We start from the raw sequence: 21,073 nt of genomic DNA, 5'->3' as shown, positions 1-21,073 counted from the left end.
TAATCATTGCCCCTAGTGTTCAGAGGCATGCCAGTGACTGACCTCAAGCTGCACTTTTTGACAGTGCTGGCAAGCTTTTGAGCTTGGCAGTTCATCTGGTTTTCACTGTGGTTTTATCTATCCCATACTTCATGGGTTTGTCTATGATGATGTTGTGGCACACAGCATCAAAAGCTTTATTAGAGTCAGGATAAATTAAATCCATTGTTCTCCCCATATCCACAAGGTGGTTATCCCATTGTAGGAGGTTATCAGGATGGTATGATTTCCTCTTCATAAATCCATAGTGACTGTTCCCAGTTGCCTTCTTGTCCTTCATATCTCAAGAGAAAAGGTACCAGGTACTTGTTTGGAAGGTGAAAAAAAATTACTAATCTTAGGCCAGGAAGCATATTTTTGAGGAGAAAAACTTGCAAGTGTTCTGTTCCAGTTCGAGGTTTCATGCTTTGAAGGGTATGTTCTCTCTAGTGCATGTTTTCTGTATTTAGGTACATGACAGAACAACAGGAGCACACAGGGGAACACGTGCGTTTTTATTTGCTGCAGATACCATTACCAATTCTGTATTTAATATCTGCCTTGCAGGTCAGCAAACACTCATCATGATGACAAGGGATTTTGAACCAATTACGGAGAAGCAAATCCACCAAGATGAGTTTGGAGAAGGTGAGAGGTGCACTGAAATGAAGTTGCCCTAGCTGATATAATTGATATGTTGTAAGCATGTGGAAAGTAAGGAAATGGAGCTGAGCACTTTGAGGCCCTAGGAGACATTTAATTAGACTGTAGTGCTGCTGGACAGCTGAAGGGGAAAGTCAATATTGTTACTTGTCAGAATAAATTCAAGTAAGTTCCATGTACCAAAGTACTTTCTGGGCAACGTAACTTCCCTGTGGGTTTTTAGAATAAAATTTTGGGAGAATGTACGGGTTGCTTGAAGCTGTGATTGTGTACAAAGTGCACAGTAATTAAGGTATTCTCTGTGAATCTTCCACTACAAGGATTATTTCTTCTTCAGGAAAGTTTATTGCTCTTGGCTGGGGTAAAAAGGAGACGCAGTTCCATGGATCAGAAGGGAAACAGGCAGCACATCGCAAACAGACGGTATTATACTGCTTTTTTTGTGTCAAGCCAATGCTCTCTCAGGCAAAACACGTATAAAGAGAGCTTCTGTTATTCCTGCGGTGCCAATTTGCTACCAGCTTTCTAGTAGTTCTCTTCATGGGCAGCTTCTGTCTGTGTTGTCTGAAATCATGCATTTTTATCTTCCTTCTAATTCAAGAAAGCAGCAGGGAGTACTTACTGCTTTTCAAACAGAGCTCAAAATAAGATTTGCAAGCATTCCAGCATCAATCCTGAACCAATCTCAATTCACTCTGTGTCCAGCTTATGCATTGCTGGTCTATAAGTAAAGACCCGGGTGCATGGGAAGGATAGGGTGTGATCATGTGAAGAGATAGTCATATGCACTTGGAGGAGGAGCAGATTGAATTAGATAGTTTTAATTCTAGTATTTCCTGAAACAACATTTTGAATAATGAGTTTTTAACTTACTAGCCTTGACACTTCTTAATGGACGGATTTCATGCTAAGGCTCTTCAAAGAGCAGTCTATTTAGACAAAGACCGCAGTTGCCTTCCCAAGCTTTGATGCAACTTTCTTCTGTGTGACTTCAGGAAGTGTTACCTACACCAGCCTGGGATGATGGCAGGCCTCGGGTGACGTGGAGAGGAGATGGGCAGTTCGTTGCAGTGAGTGCTGTCTGTCCAGAGACAGGTATGGCACCAAACTTCTTTGCAATACCAACGTGTGTAAAGGGCTTCTTAAGCAGAATCTAGGTAAGGCAAGAACTGTTTGTGGTCTGTCGGCCACTTAAAGCAAGAGTGAGTTAAGCTATTTAATTGCCCTTTGCTCTCATGTTCTCAGAGCCATATTATAGATGCAGTATTTTGAATACCTTCTTTGCAGTTTGGTTTTCAGTTCAGTGAGATGCCAGGAGGGATTACTCCTTTGTAGATACTGTCTGAACTGCTTCTTTCACCTGCTCAAGTTTTAAGGAATACCTGATAGGCTCTCAATGCTGAATGGATGAACGTGTTTGGGTTCATATAACCACTGTCCCTTATACTAGAGTTTAGCCTTGCACACTTTTTTAAAAATACTGGTAATACTTTTCCCTTGGTTATGCCCTGAAGTCAAAGAGGTAATAAGCATATGCATTACTTCTAAGACTGCAACTGATGTTTTCCATGATAAATACTACTTTTTGAGGAGTTCAAATGTATTGGTCAACATATTGAACTGCACCAAACCTCACAGCTCTTCCACAAGTTTGGGTTTTTACCTTCAGTACTACAGATTAGGGAGGATCATAAATTTATAGGAAGATTCTAACATTCCCATGGCGAAAGCTAGAGGGGGAAATGACTATGACTGAATTACATCAGATTGAAATTCCTAACACAGTTCCTTCAGTCACTTGGTTACTGAAGGGAGAACTGCCTGAGACAGAACAAGTTGTTAGCCCTTAAGGTGTACACAAGGAATCTCCTTTTAACACATGTGCATCAAAATTTGCTTTTCTACCCTCATAAATTTAGGAAAGTCTCTTCCCAGTGTGTTCTTAGACCTTTGTGTCATTGGTCTCTCAACCTGTAGGTGCCCGGAAGGTCCGGGTGTGGAGCAGAGAGCTTGTGCTGCAGTCAACAAGTGAGCCTATCTCCGGATTAGAACAAGCACTGTCCTGGAAGTGAGTAGTACAGCAGTCTGCATGCTGACAGCAGTGTTGCTTTTTATTCCCTGGTCACAGTCTTTGATCAGCATCATTTTCATTTCTTCAGTTTTTTGTTGATTTTTCCCAAAACTTGAGAAAGCTGCCTTCTGATTCAGCATGAGGAAGAGTAGGCCTTTAAACCCTGAAAATACTTGAATTGCAAGTGGGAAGAAGGGTTAGATTCTCTGCATATGGTCAGTGTCAAGTGGGTTTGGGCTCAACTGTATAAAAAGGAATATTACAGGTTCCTTTCCTAGTGCTGGCATTTATTTGGTCACCTGTAGATATCATGAGCTCTGATCTGTGCTGGACCTATGTATGACTTTTTCTGAACAGCGCTGAGGAAAACACATCCTCTGCCTTTTTCTTCATGTCACTGGAAAAAATGTGGGATGACTGGGGTGTAAGATGACAGTTAGTGACTGTGTGAATAATGACTTTTCATTTGGGTCTTTTTTAAGGCCTTCAGGAAACCTGATAGCATCTACACAGGAAAAACCCAACAGACATGATGTGGTTTTTTTGGAAAAGAATGGTCTTCTTCATGGAGAGTTCACCCTCCCTTTCCAGAAAGGGCAGGTCAAAGTAAGTTCTTTGTCTGGGCTTCTTTGATGTAATGGAGAAAAGGGCTAGATCTTTTCCACATTCTAGGGAGAGGTTTTAACCTAATACTTCGTGCTTATCCTAATGGAGGAAGTGACCTGAAAAGAGAACAATGAAGAAGCCTGTGGAGAAGATGCAATGCCCTCTGCATGCCCATAGTACAAAGACATGTAGTGCATGATGATTGTAGCCCATGGGTGTTTCTGGGCTCTGTTTACTTTCTACCAGGCAAATGATTCAAAAGTACTTTTCAGCAGGTCAGCCATTGCAAGAGTGAGGTTATATACTCACATTGTCCCAAGTAAGTGAGAAGGTATTGCTAGGGCATTACTTCAGCTTCTGTGCTTGGATGCTGAGAGGTCTTTTGGCAGATTCTTTCTCAGTGTCAGGGGAAGCAAAGAGAATGCTACTGTCATTTTTGTGGCCTCTTCATCTGTGGGGTTTTCAGGATGCCTTCTCAGGAGCTTTGCGATACATGAGGGCTCTGTTTTTATATTAACCCACGCACCTTTCATTGTTGAAGATAAGGAACACCTCCTGGTCTTGTAAACTATCTGGAAGCAACAATATCAGTAAGAGCCATGTTTGTTTCTGCAGGTTAATGAAATGCTTTGGAATGCAGATTCTACAATCCTGGCTATATGGCTGGAAGACCTGAAGGTGGAAAACTCCAACACAAACACTTACGGTGAGAGCACCCCATGAGGCTCTGGCTCATAGTTTTTACTGCAAATGTGGTTAGCAGTGGGTACTTACCTGCAAGTTAGGAGACACTGTGGAGGCTTACCAGTGGCTTTGAGACCACTGTGCTGGTGTCATGGTTTAACCACAGACAGCAGCCAAGCCCCACAGAGTCTCTTGCCCACTTCCCCACCAGCAAGATCGGGGAGAGAATCGGGAAGGTAAAAGCTGGAAAACTTGTGGGTTGAGATAATAACAGTTTAATATGAGAAAGCAAAAGCCACACATGCCATAAAAGGCAAAGCCACCACTTCTCATGGGCAGGCAGGTGTTCAGCCCTCTCCAGGACAGCAGGGCCCCATCATATTCATATATCCTACCGTTACTTGGGAAGGAAAATGCCATCACTCCAAATACCCCCTCTTCCTCCCTCTTCCCCTCACCTTATATATGAACATGATGTCACATGGTTCCTTTAGTCAGCTGGGGTCACCTGTCCTGGCTGTGTCCCCTCTTGACCTCCTATGCACCCCCAACTTCATTGCTAGCTTGGCAGTACGAAAAGCAAAAAAGACCTTGGCTCTCTGTAAGCCCTGCTCAGCAATAACTAAAACATCGCTTACCCACCCTGTGTTCAGCACAGATCCAAAACACAGTCCCATAATTGACACTGTGAATAAAATTAACTACCCCAGCCAAAACCAGCACAGCTGGTGAGGAAGAACCAGTTGTCAGCCTGAGCTGAAAGCATCTTCCAGGCTGCTGTAACTGGAAGTGGTACAAATGGAATACTAAAGGTGTGAGCCCTTCATTAAACAAGGGTTTACCATCTCCCAGGGGTAGCTCAATGAATTCTAGGACTGACTTTTTCACAGTGTGGTGTTTTCTTGTGCTGTGTGATGTATGACACAGCTCGTGGACTGAAGGCTACGACTCTTATTTTAGTTGCAGTTAACCCACCCCTGGAAGAGCAGTGGTGGTTGGGAGGGAGAGTTTGAGCTGGGTCTCAAATACTAGGCTGTAGTAACTATCTGTTTCTCTATAGTTCAGCTATGGACCACAGGGAACTATCACTGGTACCTGAAGCAAAGTCTACACTTTGGTAGCTTGGAGGAAAATCAGTTGGTGTCACTGCTCTGGGACCGAGAGAACCTGTATAAACTACATATACTCTGCCAGGGCTGGCATTACCTCTTCTATGACTGGCATTGGACCACAGACCATGGGCTGGGGGAGAACAGTCAACATATGGCAAATGTGGCTGTTATAGATGGAGGTAAGCAGTGGAGCAGCTTTCCAGCTCCAGGGTCAGAAAAGGTGGTATAGCATTTTGTATTCAGGCTGGATGGGATTATGATAGTTTTTCTTTTAGTTGTTGTTTCTACAAAGCTTTTAGGGAGAGATCCATGTAATTGATAGAAGCTTCACGGGTGGCTCACTGAAGATAACCACTAGCAGCACAGCACCCATTTTCTGTAACATTATTTCTACTTCAGTAAAGAATCCAGAAAGAGCCTCACTAACATTTGTACTGGTGTGCATCTTGGATTTTCTTCTCTTCCACAGATAAAGTGCTTGTCACAGCATTCCAGCATGCTGTGGTGCCTCCACCCATGTGTACCTATGAGCTCCAGCTCCAACAGGCAGTTAATCAAGTTGCATTTCACACAGATCCCAAACATAGTGGGGATATGGCTGTCCTGGATGCTGACAACAGGATCTCTGTATACAGATACGGTGAGAGCATGTTGCAACCTTGTTAAAAGAAACCCTGTGTACTGTGTGGGGCTAGTAAGGTGGTGGTCACTCAAACCTTTACACAAGACGTACTTGGTTTAAGTGTGAGTTCAAGCTCTGCTCTCGTTTCCAGTAGACTGAGTGACATACAAGCATTTTGGTGGTGCATTGACTTCATGAGAAGACAGTGTTTGTCTCTTGACTATGTAATTGTGCTGGTAATAATTCCCCTGCCTAGCTTCAGCTTGACTGCAGCACATGGTATTTTGCATAAGCTGCTCTGATGGTATGATGCTGACTGGCACCGGGAAGTGTCTGAGAATCTGTTTGGGCACCCAGCACTTCCCAGAGCAGTTTTATATACAGCATGCTGTGAGAAAACAGCTGTTTTGTACTGCAGTGTTGGAATGTGACTGTCTTCCTCAGAGCGAGTGTTAATGAGAATTACATTTTAGCTGTACAAGTAGGGATAGCATCGTCTGACTTTTTTAATAGTTTCATGTAGCATCTACTTTTTGATAAGTTTGAAGATGGAAGGGGCTCTGTTGGGAAGATCTCTAAACTCTGCATTGTTCTTCTTTGCGTTTGCTAGGACAGAGTACAGTAAATGACCCTACTGTCAATTTTGGAGCTGTGGGAGGAAATGGGTTTAGAGCAGCTGTGGAAACACCATACCTGGATAAAACCTACAGGTAATGCAGAACTAGTACAGCTGTAGAGGGGAGAAGAGGGTTGTACCTGGCTGGATGCTTTAGAGGTCACAGCTCTGACCACTTTTCTCAAGATTATTAGAAGGCTGTCAGATAACATGGTTTCATTTTGTTCACACTGTGTCTGCAAGTAGTGCTGAGAAGTGCCCTTTACTGAAGTCTCTATCTGGCAGAACCAGTGACTGTCAGTGACAGCACTGAGATATCCCTTCCTGTGCCTGGTGCAGCACTTTGGCTCTGGGAGCAGGAGCACAGAGGAATGATGGTGCAGTGCCGAGGCCCATGATGATGGCATACAGAGCAACAGAGCTGCTTGCATGGCAGAGACAGTGACGAGGTTAAAAATCCCACCATGCTCTCTCTCTTTGTTCCTAGAGGTAGTTGGCATGGAAGCAGTACCACCTAGGGAAAACAGATGGAACTTCCTAGGTCTCATCCTTTATCTCCAGTCTAGCCTGCAGCAGGATTCATGCTTTGGGTATCTGTGTTTCTGCACTGGAGCCCTCCTAGCCATGCTGTATATCTTAATAGCTGGGCTGTGCTTAGGAAGTCCTTTGCCTCTCTAGTGAGGTGGCCTACTGAAATCAGGTTCTATTTGTGTCCCAACCTCTTTTACTTTGTGACAGAGTTGATGTGAGCAGTGGCAGCAATGAAGTGATGAATCCTCTGGGGCTCCGATTTCTCACCTGGCTGCCAGATGACACCTTCCTGGTTGTTGGTCAAGGTCAGCATGCTGCTCAGTCTGTCCTTCACCATCTGACTGCAGTGCCTCATGTGGCTGGAGCTGAAGAAGAGTGCCTGAATTTACGGTACTAGAGATCTGTCAGTTGTGGCTGAAGTCTGAGAACGCTTTTGGACAGTGCCTAGAAGGAGTTAAGTCTTTTAATAGACATGCAGCCTGAGGCTGTGGTTTAAGGAATTTGGCTGTCTTCCTGCAGGAGAACCAAACAGCTCATGAGGCTGGCTACTGGTCAGCGCTTGCCTGTAGTCCTAATGCCTACACCTGGCCTGGCAAGGGTGCATGCTAAACATGTATCAGTACAGGATGGCTCTGTTCCTTGGAATTTGAGGCCCTTGCGGGAGGGGGGATAGCACATGATACTGAATTCCTCCATTCTTTGCCCACCATTATCAAGGTCCAGAAGGGGATCAGTAGCCATTGAAACTTCTGTCCTCCTTCTCCTCCTCATCCTTCTCCTCCTCACCTGCTGGTCTTTGTGGGGCTAGTTGAGCTAAAACCAGACATGAAAGAAAGCCACCTGGGGTACAGAAATACGGTTCCCAAAGAGATTGGGGAGCTTTCTGCAGCACTTACACTGCAAAGACAGAATGATTTGCATATGAACTGTAGAACAGAAAAAGGCATGTGTTTGCGGAGTGCTGCAGTGCAGACAGTGACCAGCACAGTTAGGCAAATGCCTGTTGGCTGGAGTTGCTGGTGCTCTCTGGTGCCACTGTCAGCTGACACAGGTGTGAGAAGACTGCAGAAGATCCTTACATGAGCGAAGTATGTCCGTGCTGGAGATCTGCATCTTTTCATCTGGCTACAAGAAAGGCAGGAACAAGGTGTTCAGTGTATCTGCTGTGACTGATGTTCTGTGTTTTCTGTCTTATGTCAGCTTGTCAGTGCCTGTAGATGGAGAAGTGATCAGCCTGTACAGCAGCCCAGTGACCAAAACTGTAGCTCTGCAGCTGACTGATAGACGGATCCTAAAATACCTGTGGGGTAAGCTGGGTCATGTTACAGTACCCGGTCTTAGGTGTAGTTATTACATATTTCTTAAAAGGTTTAATGAGATTATTTGACTTTCAGCGACTTGAGTGACTCTTGCTGAATAGTTGGTGCTGTGTTTCACGTTTCCTCTGCTCCCAGAAATGGGCCAAAATTAGTGATTTGTATCAGAATTCAATGAACAGTAACTTTATATGTATACACATACATATGTTAATGCACATATGCACACCCACAAAGTTCAGTGCTGACTGACTGCCACATCCATAGTACTTCTCTCTCATTCCACGGTGGAGTAAAGGCACTACTGAGCCCCTAGAAGTTACCACCTTCTTGTCCACTGCATCCTGGACTTCTGTGCCAGCATTCCTCCCCTCTGTCAGATAGTGTAGCTTATTCCCAGTTCCAGTTTTTTTGAGATATGTTTTAATGTCTGAGTTTTTGATTGGTTGGAAAACAATTAGATCTTCTTTGCTCCTTAGAGGCTTCTACTCCAGTCCTTGAGCCCTGGCAGAGCAGCAGTGGCTCTGCTGTTCAGTTCCCCTACCGTTGTGTGCAGATTTCCATCACGAGGATCAGTGATGAAGTAAGTGAGACCGTGAGCAGATTAAATTCCCTCCTCAGTTGTTCTCTGTGTCAAAAGTATGCCGTGGTCCTCTGCCCAGGGCCCAATGATACTTGTTCGTGATGTTCTTCATAAGGTCCTATGCAGAGCTGAGAGCTTATCTTCTCTTGCCTTCTAGAGCATTTCTGGTGGATTGCAGTTAACACCCAGTCACCCCATTCTATGAATAAAATGAGTAATTTCATTAAAGAGTGAGAAATTTCATATTGGAAATTTCTAGCAGTTACTGCCATGCTCTTTTTGAAAGGACCATTTTGCTTTGTTTTATATGAACTTAACCTATTAGCCAGTATGTCTGCACTGAGTTACTGCAGATCTCCTACTACTGGTTTTTCCTATTGGAGATGGTTTCTTGATAGTTACAACAGCTTAAAGAATGACTAGATGTTTTGCTGATATTTGAGAGGTTTCTGTTCTTCAGTGTGCATCCAGCTGTAAGAACCTGCCTTGCTCTGCTCTGTAGTGGTCCTTTTCCTCTGGTATCCTAGACCAAGTGCTGCTGGAATAGAAAAACCTAGATTTCTAATGTGGCTTCTGCTTCCATTTTGTGACTGTGCAGTTACAGGTTAGGCCAAGCTGGATTTTCAGCCAGCAGTGTTTAAAGATGCTTAAGTTTAAGCACTCCTGGAAGAGAGGTTGGATGACTTGCTGTCCAGCTTCTCTTAAGTAATTCACATGAGGTACTTGGTACCTAATTGTAAGGTACTTCAATCAACTTATCAGTGTTGTGAAATACTGGAGGTTTTGATGCTGATAGATCATAGTTGTCATCATTTTAATTACAGGAGGTGATCTTGGGCCTCACAGATCGATGCCGGTTTTTTGTTAATGACATTGAGGTACAAAGCTTTTGCTCCTCATTCCATCCCCTTTTCCTCTGCCAAAGGCAGCTTTCCTATTCTGGTCTAAACTGTGATAAACTTCATTTTTTTACAGGTTGCTTCTAACATCACATCATTCGCAACATACAACGAGTTTTTGTTGGTGACAACCAACTCCCACACCTGTCAGTGCTTCTGCTTGAAGAACTTATCAGTGAAAGGTAAATATCAGCAATGGCTGCCTGCTGCTGGTAACTCTTAGCATTTGTCTTGGAAGCACAAGATGTCCCCATTTTTCACATCCAAACCTGCTGTGTTTGGGTTCCTCAGAGGAACTGTTTAAGAGACGAGAATAAGAGAGCTGCTTTCAGAAACCTACCAAAAAGCAAGAAGCTCAAGAAACTGACTATATATCATGTGCTTTTTACAGGAAAGAGAATTTGTGGTGTAGTTGACCCTTACACTGTTTTCAACAGCCTAGCCCTGCATTCTCTCCCTTCCCTCCATGTCCAAAAGAAGAAGTCTGTGCTATTTGAGGATGTGTGGTAGAGAGGGGATCACTGTAGAAAGAGTTTCTGGTGGTGCCTGGCTATGAGAAGTGTGATGACCTTGGTAGAGGCAGAATGACAGCTTACTGGTCCTCTGCATGTTTTAGTGCTACTCTTGCCTGGTCTGTTGAGTTCTGTCATCCTGTTGTACAGAGGACACACCTCTGCTTTGTGTACAGGTACAACAGTGACTAGCACTGAGCAAGTTCTCATCCTGTCCGGAATTGCTGAAGATCGCTGCTGTATTGGTGGCTTGGTTGGTCTAGTACAACGTTGCCGGGCTCCTGCAACATAGGAGGTCCTTACTGGGGCACTGTGCTGCATGTGCCATGTGTGCTGATAAATGTTGTCTTCAGCCCTCCAGGCTGGCCTGAGCAGTGCTGCTGCACCCAACAGTGAGACCCTGCGCAAGGTGGAGCGAGGCTCACGTATCGTCACCGTTGTTCCCCAGGACACAAAGGTGGTGCTGCAGGTCAGTGCTCTGCCCATGTCTGCTGGCATCTGCTTTCAGGGTGTACAGGGGCCTGTCACAGTGGGTTGCTGGCCATCCTGCAAACAGTGTGTGCCGTGCTACAAAGCTGATGCCCTCTAGTGCTGCAGCACACCGCCTCACAAATCTCCAGCTGCCCGGCTGGATGCAGAGGGATTTTGAGCATGCCAGTGGGAGTTAGGTTCAGTATAGGCAGAGAGATACCCAGTGCAGAACTGGGAAGGACTATTCAAGTTCCTAATGGCTGAGGTAGTGCAGTGCTAGTATTGTGGTTTCTCCCCATGAATCTCAAGACTCACTTCCTAGTACTTACTAGCAGCCCTCCCTTAGCCTTGGCACTTAGTTTTTTGCTGAGCTCACTCTTCAGAGCTGGCAGAGATTCACAGAATGGAGAATGATGTCGTTTGAGAGGCACTTTTGGAAGTGTGGAGCTCAACATCCTCCTCAGAGCAGGACTAACATGAAAACTTGATAGGATTGCTCCGGGTCGTGCTTGGTCGGGTAAAGTCCAGCGTTCTGAGGAAGGAATGTTTCTGAACTGAGAGAATATATTTCCAGATATTTTTCCACAGTTGTTGAAATTGCACGTCCTCGAGTGGGCAACGAGGCCCATGTGCTTGCAAGTAGCAGACAGGCCTAAGAAATTGGCCACTTTGTCTACAATGTAGGCAGAGTAACTACAAGTAAGTGATTGTGTGGATCTTGTGTTATAGATGCCAAGAGGAAATTTGGAGACCATTCATCACCGTGCTCTGGTTCTTGCCCAGATTCGGAAGTGGCTGGACAGGTAGATGGCACTGGTGTATTCTTGTCTTCCCTCCACCAGTCTGAATTGTTAGAGGTTGACTGACCTGGAAAAGAGAGGGAAGCTAAACTAAGAGGAATTGCCCGTGTTAGGGGGAACAAAACTGTTTCTGGGGTGACCACCTAGAAGTCTAGCTTTCAGCGGTGCCAGGTGCTTCTCACTTCCCCACCGAAGGGCTTACTGTGTGTTCTGAGATTGGGTGGGTGGGAGAAATCTTCATCTGCTCCATTCTCCAGACATCTCAGTCACTTCAGGATTAAGCTAGCTGTTTTCCATTTTTTACTGAATTCATTTACAGTTAAATTTTCTGAAAGGGAAATTGATCCAAATTGTAACACTCTCTTTTAATGGAAGTAAAAATAATATAAGTTCTGTATTGCTTCATCAACCTTGCATGCTGGTGTGTCCCACTGCAGGGGGCAGCAATGAACAGTACTGACCTTGCGCATTTTTGTGGAAGGCAGTCTACACAGCTTATTGTGTAGGCTGTTCTCTTCCACCTGGTTCTGTGCTTAGCTCTAGTCACTTGCCTTTATTTGCGGGTATTGCATCTCATCCACTATGTAAACTGTCTCACTTGACTCATTTCCCCAGGCTTATGTTCAGGGAAGCTTTTCAGTGTATGAGGAAGCTGCGAATCAACCTAAATCTTCTCTATGACCACAATCCCAAGGCAAGTCTCCCCAGTTCTCTTGTGTTGTTCGCCATACTAATCTACCCTGGAATCCATCACCACTGAACAGTGGGCTCAAAACTGTAGGTGGTGCTTTGATTCTGCTTTCAGCAGTGATGGCTGTTCTGTACTGTAACATAATCATGCAGACAGATCCAATTTAGCATTTCATCCTATACTTTCAGACAAGGCCTCTGAATTTACTGTTGTACTTGATGTACATGTTCTTAGTGTTTAGAATAACAGTGGTAATATTCTTGTTCATTTCAGGTATTTCTGGAAAACACAGAAACCTTCATCAGGCAGATAGATTCTGTAAATTACATCAACTTGTTTTTCACAGAACTGAAGTGAGTATAAGTCTGCAAATGGAAGCATGCATGTAATTGGTGGTAAATTATTTTGTCAAAACATTGGCAACTCTTTGATGTGGGTGCAAGGAATCAGAAATCTGGCTTGTTGAGTCATAAAGGCTTGAGTAAGCTTAATAGTTTCAGGGATAGTGTGTCTTGTTGGGAATTCCAGCTTACAGGCAGCCATTAGATTTTTGCAGCAACTAATTAGTACGTTATCTGAGTACTTTGACTTTTCTGCTCATTTGCTGTAGAGCAGTAAATGAGAACAGAGAAAATTTTGTTCCCTTATAAAGAGGAGGAAGGTGGCACTGCATATCTAGAGTCTGAGGCCAAGATACTTGCTTGGATCCTCAAATCAAGTCCCCTGACTTCTTTCTTAAATGCTCAGTGAGGAAGCTTTATGATGATGGTAATTTCAGGACTTCTCAAGCTTGCTAAAGTAAGTAATTGTGTAGGAACTGGTGCTATCACTTAGGTGTTTGGTTTGATTTTCAGTTTTAACCTGACCAGAAATAATAGCAAATGGCTTATTTTTCTGAATTATTCAGTGGATAAATCCACAGTGGATTTAGTAGAAGACAGCTGTATCTTGTAAATCTTGCCTTCCTTATTTTTTTGCGCTACTGAAGTCGTTGTTTGACCAGTTTTAGGGGTGTTTTTTTAATGCCTCTCTTGGCTGGCAATCAGTTGGGACCGACAGATTTTGGAGAGCTTTCTGTTGGTATGGCAGCTGATGAGTAGTTATTTTCTGGATGCATTTGAGTTCCTTAACCTTATTGTCTTTGTTCTGGGCTACGTGACGGACAGTGCTCTTATTCACATTACCTGTTTTTATCTAGAGAAGAAGATTTCACAAAGAGTATGTACCCATCTCTGAATGGTAGCAGCAGTACCCATCCACGCCAGCATCCTGATCAGAAAAAAGTAAACCTCATATGTGACGTGATGAGAGCTGCCATGGAACACATTGACCCTCAAAAGTGAGCACTTTGTTAACTGTAGGTGAAGAAACCATTAGAGAGATTTCTAATAAGTCATTGGCAGGAAGTGAAGCTGTCCTTCACATCAGTCAATTTGCTCTAGGTTCTCTGAGGTGAGCTTGTGCTTCACAAAACTAGCTAAACCATGCCTTGCTTCTGCTGAGGATGCTGTCCTGGAAACATCTAATAATTCCACAGATAACATACCAACATTTTACTACCAGAATTAAAATAGTAGATGCAGGATGCTTGTGAAGGTTTGGGATACAACCTCAATTTAGGATCAGTCCATGTGCAAATGGAGACATGAGCAAGATTTTCATCTTGGTGAGTTGCTGACTGAAGCAGCTGGCCCTTTGGAAAGGTATCAGCTGTTCCATTTGACACTGAATTACTGTGTAAATGATGAGCTCCATATTCCTGATTGATTACCTTTTTGGTAACCATCCTCCTTGAATGAATTAACACCAGACAAGAATAAAAGCTGGGAAAATAGGATAATAACAGTGCCTGGTGAAATGGTGCTAAACTATTGGCTGCTTAATATTTAACAGTGGAGAGAGGAGCGACAGGTGGTGGGTAGCTGCTGAGCCCTGAGAATTTAGACACTTTCTAGCAAACAATTTCAGAAAATAAAGTATCTGCTTGGCTGGGAAACCTATTTTGAAGTAGTAACTGTGAATGGTATGAAAGTATAAATTACACCCTAGAAAACTTTCCTTTTATAAAAAAAGGCTATTTTCATGCCAAATTTCATTTGGAAAACTGTGTCCAGCTATCTGAAATGTCAGAGAGAGGTATGTCCTCTTCATGCTGGCTGGCATGGTAAGGAAGCTCATTCTACTCAAAACTCATCTCCAGCTTTGTGACATATTTGGGAAGACATGCTGAGTAGAAAAACCTTTCTGATATATTCTGTTCTTTTCCCATGTTTGCTGCCTTCCTTTAGGAGGATCAAAATACCTGAGCAGTTTCTTTTTTTTTTTTTTTTTTGTTTACTAAGACATAAACTAGAACTTCCACAAACTGCTAAAAAAGGAATAAGCTGTGTTTCTGCCATCTCACTTTTTCATTCACCACTTCTCTTTTCTTCAGGTACTGCCTATCGATACTGACAGCACATGTAAAAAAGAGTCCTCCAGAACTGGAAATTGCTCTCCAGAAGGTCCATGATCTTCGAGGTTTTGTATCAGGAACTCAAAAGTTTTGAAAATGGGTGGTTTGCAGGGGCTTTGTGTTAAGGAAACTTTGCTGTCTGGGGAAAAAAAAAAACTGTTAAGGAGGAAGCCTCCCTGTCTGACCATCCAGGAGCCACACTGGCAGTCACGTTCGCACCACTGGAGCTGGGACCACCCCCCACACTCAGACCAGGATTCCTTACCAGCTCAACCCCAGGTTTCTTTCCCACAGCAGAGTCTCAGACATCCCCAGCCTTAATTTAACTTAGTCTTGGCACAATAACTAAGTAACAAAATAGAGGTCCAGCTGGTGCCTCTGAGGAGGGACCCTGAACAAAGGAACCCCTGGGCCTCTGAGAACTTCTATACCTTCATAGTCTATCCCTGCAAAAATGTGGAGGTCCTCAGCTCCTGCTGTGTCTCAGTGTCTCACAGGTCTCTGTCTCCTTTGTTATGCAAGGGGTTGGGAGTTCACACTGGAGCTCTCACCACCCAGAGCTCAACCTGCAGCTTCCGCTGCAGCTGCACCCTGAGCTACTGCACTGAATGTGTTCCTCAAAACTTTGATTGTTAGCATGGTTCACCAAGAAAATTATTTTAAGGTGACTGTTAATGGAGCAAGCCACAAAACAGAAATGTACTTGAAACTAGCTGTGTGTTTAGGTACAGCAGCATATCAGTTAAGATATGCCCTCAGCTCACCCTTTTACCTAAGTTTGCTGGCAGATACCCCAGAGTTGGACCTGTTTTCACTTTCCAGTTGGAGCTCTACTTCTCTCCGCATGGAATAGGAGGTTCTTATTCTGGATCGTGCTGTCTCAAGCTAGCAAACTTCGCCTTTATTCTGTGCTGATGCTTCTAGCTTGTCACAGTTGCACGCTCAGTGCTGTGCTTGGGATGGTCCTTGAAGTTGCCCAGTAAAGGCAAAGTAACCCTTCTGCAAGGTAGAACAAGCTGTTAGTCTGATGGTCCCTCTCTGATGTCAGGGTTGTGCTTGATGATGCATCCTTTCCTCACAGCAGGTTCCACTGCTGGTGGTGTAACAGACCATATGCCACTTTACCTTGTTGCAGAAAGCGTTACGCCAGATGTCCAAGCTGTGAGTGCAGAAGAAGCACTGAAGTACCTGCTTTTCCTTGTGGATGTCAATGAATTGTATGATTATTCCTTGGGGACATACGACTTTGATTTAGTCGTCATGGTGGCAGAGAAGTCTCAAAAGGTCTTGGCTTATAGTTCCAGCTAAGGAACTTATTTGTTTACTTTCTCAAAGGTTCTTTGGAGTCTGCAGATCAGCATGCATGTTTTCTTAGTAATGGCTCTCTACCCAGGCAGGATTCCAGTTGCTCAGGAGCCCTGTGTGTGCTTGGGCTGATGCTGGGAAGATGTCATGTCTCTGCATCCTTTGGTACTTCCTGAGCACAGCTTTGGAAATTTATTAGTGTTCATGGTGAAACAGTGCTTTTCTAGAGCAGCAAGGCGAAGTAGCTCTGGGGAAGGGAGGCACTAGTATCTGGAGCATTGTGAGTGCATGCCTTCCAGTCTCAGTTCTGTGCTCTTGATTCTTGCTTGTGTAGTGGTGCCCATGATAATAGCATGTGTCTTCATGTGGGTTTAATGTGAAGTGCCCATCTGCATCTTCGGAGTTTCCTAATGTTACAGCAAATTCTGCTGCCCATCAGTTAGAACACCCTATTCATGTTAATGGGTTTTATGACCTTTGGTGTGGGGAAGTTGATCTGGCTGCAAATTTATACGTAATCACAGATAATTGAAAACAGCATTTGATATGACACATAGGCTTGAATTTTAAGTGTTACCAGCCTTTAGATACTGCTGAAGTCCATGTGGGAGCCTGGTAATTTAAGTTAGTAATTTTTGGCAACAGTATATGCACAAATCGATTTTTCAAGATGGCTTACATTTGGAAAAAAAAAGCCTTTTTTTAGCATATTATCATATATTTTCAAAATGGGACTGTGTGTTGGTGAAGATGGGTGCAAATAAGGATTTTAGCAGATTAGCTCAACTGCAGTTTTTATTGTTCTTTGCAGGACCCAAAGGAATACTTGCCCTTCTTAAATGCCCTCCAGAAAATGGAAACCAATTATCAGCGATACACAATAGACAGACACTTGAAGAGATACACAAAAGCTCTTGGCCACCTCAGCAAATGTGGTAGGTGTCCTAAGGAGGATTTCTGCAGTGTAACATTTCCATTTTGGAGGTGCTCTGGGGGGAAATAGCTGAAGAAAGAGAAGGATTGTGCAAGACTATCTTCCCATTTGGTAATGTCTGGTGATCTTCTACTACGTGCTTTTTGTACTGTAGCTTGGTGCAGGGAGAAAGAAATGTTTACTGCTCTGTGGTCATGAAGTACATGAAGTCTCATGTTGTTCCTGTTTAAGTAATTTGTCCTTGGTTAATATCTCTGGCAAAAGCAGAGCAAACCTCAAAGAAGTGAATGCCTTGATTTTACAGTAGTAGAATGGGTGCTGTTTCACCCACGCACCTCTAGTTGCTTCTTGATGGTGTGAACCCAGACTGTCTGGGAGCTGGGAGGGCCATGTACTTTCTCTTTTATTTTTAAAAAAACTAAATTATTTCTGCAGGTCCTGAACACTTCTCTGAATTTCTGAACTTGGTGAAGGATCAGAATCTATATTCTGAGGCCTTGAAACTGTACCCTTCTAGCACTCAGGAGTACAAGGTGCGTAAGCTCGTGACAGTGCAGTGTCAAAGGTCTTTATTCCTTTATGCATGTGTTCGGATACCCTCAGCACCTTGCGTGAGGGCAGGAATGAAGCCGCAGTTCCTGGTGTTCAAGTTCTGTAGGTCATTGCTATTGCAGTGTTGTCTGAGACCCTCCTCTGAGGTAAGGGCTGGAATGACTCTCACTCAGCACTAACCCTGCGGGCCTGGTCATCAATGGTTGTTATTCCTTCAGTCCTGTGACTCAGAGAGCACCTGGAAGTCCTGTTTCTTCTGCTGCACTGTCTTGGAGTGTGCTGAATAACTCCCATAACCTCAGAAAGACTTCTTCCTGTCTTGACCTCTGTGTGGCTTGCAGATTGTGTGGGAACAATTTGTTATCCTTAAAGTATTCTGAAAAGTGCTAGAGAGCTTGGATGCTTTTAGATGTGCTGTTTCCTAGTACCTAGTGTCCCTTATTGGTTTCAGTAGTACTGAAGAACTTTAGCTTGTCCAAGGTTGAGATAAAACGTAAATCTAAATGTAATCTAATGTAGATATTGTAAATACACAATACACAAGCCTTTGTACAAGGAGGAGTTGAGTGAGGGGGGAAATAGAGAAAATCGATCTGTTTGCAACACAGTGAAAGCAGAAAGGAGTCTTTACTCATGAGGGAGGTCTGTTTCCAAATGATTCATTGGGAGTGTTTTATTATTCCCCCTGTATCCTTCCAGTCAAATCCACTTGCCCCTTCTTCATGGAGATAGTGAGCTTTGAGTAGCCTGTGCCTATAGAGTTACAGGGCTCGCATGTTCCCTTGTGCCACAGTTTCCTAAAGTAGGTTGGTTCAGAGAGACATTCTAACAAAAACTGTTCATGTGGGTGGGGAGGAAGGGTCTGGTTTCCTGCAGTATCTAGTTTACCCAGCATTTGGTTTGGAGAGTTAGGTACCTCCCTGTGTCATTTGCTGTAGCTTTGTGAAGTGTCTCCGTGTGCTGATCATCAGCCCTTAGCTTGATACAGTTTGAAATGGGGTTGAAACTTTGTGCCTAGAAACTCCTTGTAGAAGTTGGATAGTAGGCTTTTGTTGATGAGATGTTGATGTTAATTTTTACTAATGGAGGACTGCTACTGATGTTAGTAATTTTTTTTAATTTTTTTTTGTCCCTTTCTTTCAGGATATCAGTGATGCATATGGGGAGTACTTGATTCAGAAGCAGCTGTATGAACAGGCTGCATTGATACTTGCTCGTGCTGGAATCTTTGCAAAAGCACTTGGTGCTTTTCAGAGCAGTGGCAGCTGGCAGCAAGCCCTGTGCATGGCATCACGGCTTGGCTACACAAAGGATAAGCTGTCCAGCCTGGCACGGAGCATGGCAGGTAGGCCTTGAAGAGATGGAAATGTGCAGAGCAGGAGTGGCTGCTGTTATTTATGGTTCACTTTGGTTTTTCCTAAAATTCAATGAAAACCTCAGTATTCAGCAGCGTTTTTCTTAAGTGAGAACAAAGATCCAATGTTTCCCCAAGGGTTTGTGCATTTGTTTCCCAAAGGAACCAAAAGATGTTGAAGCTGAATTGGTAGGCAACACAGGAGCTGCCAAGCAAGCTGTGGCCTTGGCTGCTGCCCAGTGCTGACTGCTTCTTGCCTTGTCCCCTTGCAGCTGGTTGCCAGACTGCTCTTCCAAATTGCCCCGTTGGTTAACCTCCAGGAATGGACATGCACTGAAGTGTCTGACATTACTGAGGCCTCTAGGCATTAATTGGTGCAAGCACTGTGCCTATTCACCAACCTTAAAGGCTGTTGGATAATTTGGAGCTGCATCTTGTTTTCTCCTTGAAGCCAGCTAGCAGCTAGGACCAGCTGGTACATGTAAAGCTGTGTGCTGTCCTAAGGAGAAAAAGGTAGCTGGTCACAGAATTTGTGCTCACTAGCACATATCAGACCTGAGATGTGTTGTGGACCTGGTAAATATTTCAACAAGAGAAATTTCACCTATTTCAGCAAGAGAAATGGAGCATTGTCCTGAATTCAGCCTTACTCAGAGGTGGAGTTTGTGAAGGGCCACTTAACACAGAGGGAATATGGCTTCTGGAAGGCTAGTCTTCCAGAGTTGGATACTCCAGTATTTGCTTTTCCTGTCACTTAATATGATTTAAATCCTTCATGCCTTTAATGGTTTTACATGGTGCCCCTTTTAAATCACAATTTTAATTTAGCAATTGAGTACATGCGTGAGCAGATAGAAAGTGTCTTAGCGAGTGGGATTTTCCTCTACTTTGTATTTTTGTGGCACAAAATCCAGCTGTTTCTTAAAAGCTGAAACTCCACTTTTTCTGGTAGGAAAACTGGTTGAACAGAGAAAGCATGCAGAGGCAGCCATACTCCTGGAGCAGTACACTCAGGTAATGTAGTCACCCTCCTGCCTGTGTCCCAGTAATGCCCTCTGTCAAACAGATACACCATCCATGTTTCCTCTCTTCTCCTGCACCACCTGTGGCTCCATGCATGCTGACAGCAAAACAGTCCATGCCATGGGCCCTCTTGGGGAGGGCAGAGCAGGTCCGGGTGATGCAATGAGCAGGGTGGGGATAAATGTGGCGTCCCTGAGTTTTTCCACTTGTGAAGCTGCCCGTGCTTTGGTATGAAAAGCTTTTGTCTCAGCTGAAACATCAGGGCTGGAATAAGGAAGAGAGTTCCAGAGGGATTTCCCCTTAGTGTGGGAGAAGTAACATAGTTTCGCTGGGTTGGTTTGTGGTTTTTGTTTGCTTGTTTGGTTTTTTATGTCAACAGATCAAAGTAGCTGGCATAGTAGTGTTGTCCTCTCTTGACTGTGGTACTGCTGCATAGAAATACCCGTCTGAATAGCTTCTACCTCAATGTGTAATACTAACATCAGCAGCAGGCCATGGTTGCTCTTTTCCTTCTAGGACTATGAGGAGGCTGTTCTCCTGCTCTTAGAAGGGGCTCTTTGGGAAGAGGCTTTAAGACTGGTAAGATACTTCAAATCATAAGAACAGAAGTGGTAATACATCTTCAGAGTGCAAGAACAGAGGGATATGATCTGGGTTAGGTCCTTAAATGATACCTTCTTTTCTTTTCCTTGATCCAGATTCACAAGTATGATAGACTGGATATCTTGGAGACCAACTTGAAACCTGCTATTTTGGAAGGTGAATCTGTGCAAGAATCTAAGATTTTTCTGTGCTATAGAGGCTAAAGAAGATCTTTGCTGGGTCTATGGGAAGTCACAGCATTCCAGTATTGGAAAGTGTATGGAAGGATACTTTGCTTCCATCTAATTGATGCTGCTCAGTTACCTGCATTTGCCTCTCCTTGGTGCATCTTGAAGCCCTGCAGTGTCATGGTATCTTTTTAGCTTAGTCAGGCTCCTTTGGAGCTTTTCCAGACCTCACAGTCAAAAGCTGCAAAGGGGTCTGTGTCTGCATGTCCATAACAAGCAGGACAGTCCTTGTTCCAGAGCACATGTGGCAGCAGACCTATGGATCAGGAAAATGGCTAGCTGTCCTGTAAGCTTTGATAAGTAGTTTTTGGAAATAAAAAATTATTTGATAGCTGTATTCTCCCTTCCACACAGGAAGGATCTTCTGTTACTATTCCTTGTTCTTCCTTCTCATGCTTGATGAGTTGAGGGATTTTTTTTCTTTA

At 43.9% G+C, this 21,073-nt stretch overlaps 1 protein-coding gene across 3 annotated transcripts in view; it reads left to right on the top strand.

Moving 5' to 3' along the window:
- ELP1 (elongator acetyltransferase complex subunit 1) overlaps positions 1–21,073 on the top strand; it is a 32,971-nt gene that overhangs the window by 4,506 nt on the left and 7,392 nt on the right. The window contains exons 4-30 of one of the 3 annotated variants that reach the window (XM_042023591.1): positions 586–666; positions 1,019–1,104; positions 1,677–1,776; positions 2,659–2,749; positions 3,235–3,358; positions 3,974–4,064; positions 5,103–5,333; positions 5,624–5,794; positions 6,387–6,486; positions 7,131–7,313; positions 8,124–8,230; positions 8,719–8,822; positions 9,647–9,700; positions 9,798–9,903; positions 10,587–10,702; positions 11,434–11,507; positions 12,120–12,198; positions 12,469–12,548; positions 13,394–13,534; positions 14,630–14,715; positions 15,786–15,934; positions 16,767–16,890; positions 17,325–17,422; positions 18,585–18,786; positions 19,748–19,809; positions 20,335–20,397; positions 20,517–20,577. In XM_042023591.1, the coding sequence (XP_041879525.1) occupies positions 586–666; positions 1,019–1,104; positions 1,677–1,776; positions 2,659–2,749; positions 3,235–3,358; positions 3,974–4,064; positions 5,103–5,333; positions 5,624–5,794; positions 6,387–6,486; positions 7,131–7,313; positions 8,124–8,230; positions 8,719–8,822; positions 9,647–9,700; positions 9,798–9,903; positions 10,587–10,702; positions 11,434–11,507; positions 12,120–12,198; positions 12,469–12,548; positions 13,394–13,534; positions 14,630–14,715; positions 15,786–15,934; positions 16,767–16,890; positions 17,325–17,422; positions 18,585–18,786; positions 19,748–19,809; positions 20,335–20,397; positions 20,517–20,577 (2,964 nt within the window). Of the gene's footprint in view, positions 1–585; positions 667–1,018; positions 1,105–1,676; positions 1,777–2,658; positions 2,750–3,234; positions 3,359–3,973; positions 4,065–5,102; positions 5,334–5,623; positions 5,795–6,386; positions 6,487–7,130; positions 7,314–8,123; positions 8,231–8,718; positions 8,823–9,646; positions 9,701–9,797; positions 9,904–10,586; positions 10,703–11,433; positions 11,508–12,119; positions 12,199–12,468; positions 12,549–13,393; positions 13,535–14,629; positions 14,716–15,731; positions 15,935–16,766; positions 16,891–17,324; positions 17,423–18,584; positions 18,787–19,747; positions 19,810–20,334; positions 20,398–20,516; positions 20,578–21,073 lie in introns of all 3 variants that reach the window. The other 2 variants (XM_042023590.1, XM_042023589.1) reach the window with 2 other exon arrangements.

Source organism: Corvus kubaryi, unplaced genomic scaffold (assembly GCF_017639235.1).
Source record: "Corvus kubaryi isolate FWS band 111438036 unplaced genomic scaffold, C.kubaryi_AGA036_p1.0 37249, whole genome shotgun sequence".
Classification (NCBI taxonomy): domain Eukaryota; kingdom Metazoa; phylum Chordata; class Aves; order Passeriformes; family Corvidae; genus Corvus; species Corvus kubaryi.
Note: the sequence above shows the minus strand (reverse complement) of the source record. Positions and strands in the feature narration are given on the sequence as shown.